At 40.4% G+C, this 5832-nt stretch overlaps 1 protein-coding gene across 1 annotated transcript; it reads left to right on the top strand.

The window, feature by feature from the left end:
• Positions 1-437: 437 nt before the first annotated feature.
• LOC18048755 (cation/H(+) antiporter 19) lies at positions 438-3257 on the top strand. Its single transcript, XM_006441879.2, has 3 exons — positions 438-761; positions 844-1842; positions 1981-3257. The coding sequence occupies exons 1-3, from the start codon at positions 558-560 to the stop codon at positions 3217-3219; spliced, it is 2442 nt and encodes an 813-aa protein (XP_006441942.1). The 5' UTR covers positions 438-557; the 3' UTR covers positions 3220-3257.
• The last annotated feature ends 2575 nt before the right edge of the window (positions 3258-5832 follow it).

The following is a 5832-nucleotide window of genomic DNA, read 5'->3' on the forward strand; positions in this document are numbered from 1 at the left end:
AATTGAATTCTAAGGGGGATTAGGTCTAATTTATTTAAATAACTCTAACAAGTTTATCTGAATATCAAAATATGCGAAGTGTATTATAAATACACTACATGGTGTGTGAGAGAATGTACCATAAAAATCAGACACAGTGGGGGAGAGAAATCTGTTCGTGAAAGCTCCTAGTAATTCGACAGTGTGTTTCATAGTACCCACCCAATAAAAAATAGCAGTTTGTTAATGGATCTCCTCAATATGCTGCGCAAATCTTTCTGTCATGCATTCTATTATTAGGATATTGCGTTCTGTGTGATTGAAGAAGCTAGCTGTAAGCCTGTAACACACAAATTAGTTTTACGTGCAGCATGCATGAAGGTGATATATATAATTTTATATATACACGCACGAATTAAAGAGGCTGCTGCCGCAACATATATACAGGATATAAAAGAGATATCTTTCCTCTGGGAGCGTGCCCTATAGCTGGGGCTGTTGGTGGTTGGTGCTCTTGCGTCAGCTTCATCTACAGCATTAATAATATATTATTATTATTATTATTATTATTATTATATATGGCAACCCAGCAGCATCCACCGCCGGGGGCTTGCCCGGCCCCTATGAAGGCTACGTCAAATGGGTCCTTCCAGGGTGAAAATCCTCTCGATTACGCTCTTCCCTTGATTATTCTTCAGATATGTTTGGTTGTCGCCTTCACAAGGTTTCTTGCCTTCCTCCTCAAGCCTCTCCGTCAGCCGCGAGTCATCGCTGAGATCATCGTAAGTTTTATCTACATAATGAGCAAGACATGAAATTAATGCGCTCTTTATTGATCTTAATATTTGAAATGCATGCAAACAGGGTGGAGTACTTCTCGGCCCTTCAGCCTTGGGAAGAAGCGAGAGATTTCTTAACACGGTCTTCCCCAAGAAGAGCATGACAGTATTGGAAACCCTAGCCAACATAGGCCTCCTCTTCTTCTTGTTTCTCGTGGGTCTTGAGCTTGACATCAAATCCATTCTTCGTACGGGCAAGAAGTCCTTGGGAATAGCCCTTGCTGGCATTACCTTGCCTTTTGCGCTTGGCATTGGTACATCATTCGTTCTTCGTTCCACTGTATTAAAAGGAGCCAATCAAGCACCATTACTTGTTTTCATGGGCGTCTCTCTGTCGATCACGGCCTTTCCAGTGTTGGCTCGCATTCTAGCCGAGCTTAAGCTCCTCACTACAGACTTGGGTCGCATTGCAATGTCCGCAGCTGCCGTAAACGACGTTGCCGCCTGGGTCCTACTGGCGCTTGCAATCGCTCTCAGTAGTTCGTCATCTTCTCTGATCGCCGTGTGGGTCTTGCTTAGCGGCGCTGCATTTGTGGTGTTTGCTGTCTTTGTAATAAGACCAGTACTTTCATTGATGGCTCGGCGCTCTCCTGAAGGTGAACCGGTGAAGGAGCTATACGTATGCATAACCTTGTCGATGGTGTTAGCTGCAAGCTTTGTCACAGATACCATTGGCATCCACGCACTGTTTGGGGCTTTTGTGGTGGGGATAATAATGCCAAAGGAGGGTCCTTTTGCCGGGGTTTTGATAGAAAAGATAGAAGATTTGGTGTCGGGGCTATTCTTGCCGCTCTATTTCGCAGCGAGCGGGCTCAAGACAAATGTTGCAACCATAAGGGGAGCAACGTCTTGGGGCTTGCTATTACTTGTTATTTTGAATGCTTGTTTTGGCAAGATTGTTGGGACGGTAGTTGTGGCTTGGTCGTGCAAGGTTCCTTTAAGAGAATCCTTGGCTCTTGGATTCATTATGAACACCAAAGGTTTGGTGGAGCTTATCGTGCTCAATATTGGCAAGGACCGCAAGGTATCTATCACATCTGTTGAGATATTCAAATGCTGGGATCTTTAACATTATCGTACATAATTTTTCTAAATTTAACTAGTGTCCGCTGGCTAGAGCTAGCATGTTAATAATGTTGATATTGACGCGTGTTTTTAACAGGTGCTGAACGATCAAGCTTTCGCAATCCTAGTTTTGATGGCATTGTTCACCACCTTCATCACAACTCCTATTTTGATGGCTATTTACAAACCTGCAAGAAAGGGAGCGCCTTACAAGCACCGGACGATTCAGCGAAAAGACACAGAAACAGAGTTCAGAATCCTAGCCTGCTTCCATAGCACCCGAAATATCCCTTCACTAATCAATCTCGTAGAGTCATCTAGAGGAAGAAAGCGCGGGAAGCTCTGCTTATACGCAATGCATTTGATGGAGCTCTCAGAGCGGTCATCAGCAATTGCGATGGTTCAAAAAGCAAGGAACAACGGTCTCCCATTCTGGGACAAGAAGCGTGATGACAGAGATTACATAGTCATTGCATTTGAGGCCTATCAACAACTGAGCAGCGTGACAGTGCGCCCCATGACGGCCATCTCTGCTCTCAGTAGCATCCACGAAGACATTTGCGCAAGTGCACATCGAAAACGAGCAGCATTGATTCTTCTTCCATTCCACAAGCACCAGAGGCTAGATGGAGCAATGGAGTCGCTGGGACACACGTTCCATCTTGTGAACCGGCGTGCCCTACAACATGCCCCATGCTCTGTGGGGATATTTGTGGACCGTGGCCTTGGAGGAACCACCCAAGTGGTAGCCAGTGAAGTCTCTTACTCAGTTGTGGTGCCCTTCTTTGGTGGCCCTGATGACTGCGAGGCTCTCGCTTATGGAATGAGAATGGCAGAGCACCCAGGAATCAAGCTCACGGTTGTCAAGTTTGTAGCTCCAAAAGGAACGTCATTGACGTTTGGTAGCGATGCCCCCGGGTTGATTAGCATTGATCTTCTTAGAGGAGACAATGATCAAGTAGGCGACGATGCTATAATCTCAGACTTTAAGAGCATTGCTAGCAAGAACCAAGAATCAATCACATTGGAAGAGAGGTTAGTAGAAAGCTCGCAAGAAATAGCAGGGGTGTTGAAGTCAATGAACAAATGCAATTTGTTTTTGGTTGGAAGAATGGCACCAACTGCGCCTTTGATGGACACAAAAAGTGCCGAATATTGCTCCGAATTAGGCCCCGTTGGGTGCTTCTTAGCATCCTCCGAATTCTCCACAACGGCATCTGTTGTGGTGTTGCAACAATACAACCCGACATTAAACCTGCACCCGCTTGTGGAGGAGGAAGAGAGTGATGATGCAAATGAGGTCCCAGACACACCCATGGGAGAGAGAGCACAATGAGTAGCATGTACATCATCATTACCTCGTTCAATATTAGCTTCGCGTCTATCAATCCTTTCTGTGTTACACATGTGCATATAATTTGTTTGCTTTTCAAGTTTGTATATATTTACAAGTAGTTTTATTTTATTTTTCCAATTATTAATTATGTTTACTTACACGAAGACATAAATATTTGTGATGCATATTTACAAACAAAAAGTTCGCCGTGGAATAGATCTGTTTGAGAACCTCACTGCAAAATAGTGGCACTTTAAAAAGAAATTGGAAGAAATGCATCTACTTAACGAGAAAAAAAATGGACCAATGGACCAATTGAAAGATGTTTTCAAGTAAATATAAAATGCTTTCCTTTTATTTTTCAGAAAACGGAATTGAATCCGAAACTTCTTATTTGCTCAAACCTTATCAGAGCCTTTGCCCATAGCCCATCTACTCTCCAGACCCTAAAAGCACATGCGTTTGGCGTCTGTTTCCCGCCCAGACACCTTTACTTTCACCTTCACACTCAAAGCTTGTGACGGAGTTAAGTCTCTAAACAAATGCCAAGAGCTTCATGGGTCAATAATTTGATCTGGGCATGTGAGATGCGTTGTTGTTAGCACCAATCTCGTACGTTATGCTGCAAATGGAGTGATTGAGACTGCAAGAATCGTTCTTGATAAAATGTCTGAAAGAAATTTGATTTCCTGGAATGCTATGACTTCTTGTCAGAGCACCCCAGCGAGTTATTTACCTCGAGGCGTTGAAGTTGTATGATGGAATGAGATTTGACTTCACGCTCGTTGGTTTGCTTTCGTCTTGTGTTCTCGTGGGTGCATTAAATATGTGATTTTCTTGCATGGAAGTGCTTCCCTTAGAGGGTTTGTGGATACTGTTTATGTTGCGATTGCTCTTATTGATATGCATGCAAAATGTGGCAATTTGGATGGTGCTCCTTGTGCATTTCATGGGATGAGGGAAAGCGAAAGGAATGTTTTTACTTGAAATCAAATGATTGTTGGCTATGGAGTGCATGATCGTGGTGATGGAGCTATTTCCTTTTTGAAAGCAAATGTTGATGGCAGGGTTCCGGCCAGGTTCTATAACATTAGTCGTGTGGGTGTAGCACCAAGAGGAGGGTGTTGAGTTCACACGATGGTCTCCAGGTACAATTTGAAGCCTGGAATTAAGCACTATGGGCGCCAGATACAATTTTTTCTGTTCTTTAGCCACCAGATATGGATAATAATAGTTATTTGTACGAGTATCGAGTGTGTTTTCTTCTTGCATTTAGAATTCCATGCAAAAAGAAACAAAGATCATTAGATATCAACAAACTCACAAAATTCATCCATGGCAAAAATAAGTTTAGGCTGCCACTGCCATAAGTAGAGCTGGCAAAATTTAACATGACCCGATTACCCGACATGAATACGACACGAATAAATAGGTATGAGTCATCAAATTTAACATGATTATTAAATAGGTTGGGTCCGGGTTGATGCGATTTTTTTTCGTGTCGGGTTAGGGTTAAAGTTCTTGACCCATTTACCCGATCAATGACCCAATTATATTTTCTATTTTAAAATAGTTTGTAACTTCTTGTTATCAAAACCCAAATATTTGAGATGATTCTCTCTTTTATTTTTATTTTTTGAAAAGATGAATATAAACACAATATTTTATTTATAAAATTTTATATACATTTAGAGTTTCAATAATGTAAATGAGTAAAATATTATTAGACATGTATATTTTAGAATGTATATATAATTAAAACTTCAATAGTGTAAATGTGTAATATTTTGGTAGATATATACATTTTATAATATCATTAAATTATATATGTATTTATGTATGTACGACAATGTGTAAATATTTGATGTAAATTTTGTTTAATATATAGATATTAAGCGGGTTATTGGGTAATCCGATTATTTTTCCGTGTTGAGTTTGGGTCTCAATATTTTGACACGATTATTAAATGGGTCGGGTTTTGGTCGATTTAAATTTAACACGACACGAAACTGACACGACATGAGTACAACTCGATGACCCATTTTGCCAGCTCTAGCCATAAGTAGGATGTCCCAAACAGCTGAAGGGGTAATAGATCTTTACTGCATGTTCCTTGGTAAATAAGTTGGGCAATGGCAAGTGTTCCAGAGGGTCCAGTTTGTACAATTAACTAACTATGCTCTCGCCTTACTCTTTAATCATCACGAGGCCTTTTGTTGTTGTGGTGTTCACCATAATTTTTTTTTTGGGTGGGGGGGGTGGTTGGTGTTCACCATAATTAATTTGTCTAAATATTTGAATCACGTAATAGTAAATCAAATGATGATTGTTTTTTGTATTATGATAATTCGAAAAAAATTTACCGTAACATTCATATATGAAGATAAAATTTGAGATGTCTAATATTATTTTTTTTAAACATTTGATAATAATATCATCAATACTTAGAAATAAAAAAACAAAATAAAAAAAAGAATGCAATTATGTTTCTTGGTATTAAAAGTAATAATTACAATACACAGGATTGTCTTTGATCTCTAGAGAAATTGGTAGGCGTTGCCACATTCAGAAATTCTAGTATGAAAACTCTTAAAATCCCCATATCTATTTCAG

Source organism: Citrus clementina, unplaced genomic scaffold (assembly GCF_000493195.1).
Source record: "Citrus clementina cultivar Clemenules unplaced genomic scaffold, Citrus_clementina_v1.0 scaffold_3, whole genome shotgun sequence".
Taxonomy (NCBI): domain Eukaryota; kingdom Viridiplantae; phylum Streptophyta; class Magnoliopsida; order Sapindales; family Rutaceae; genus Citrus; species Citrus x clementina.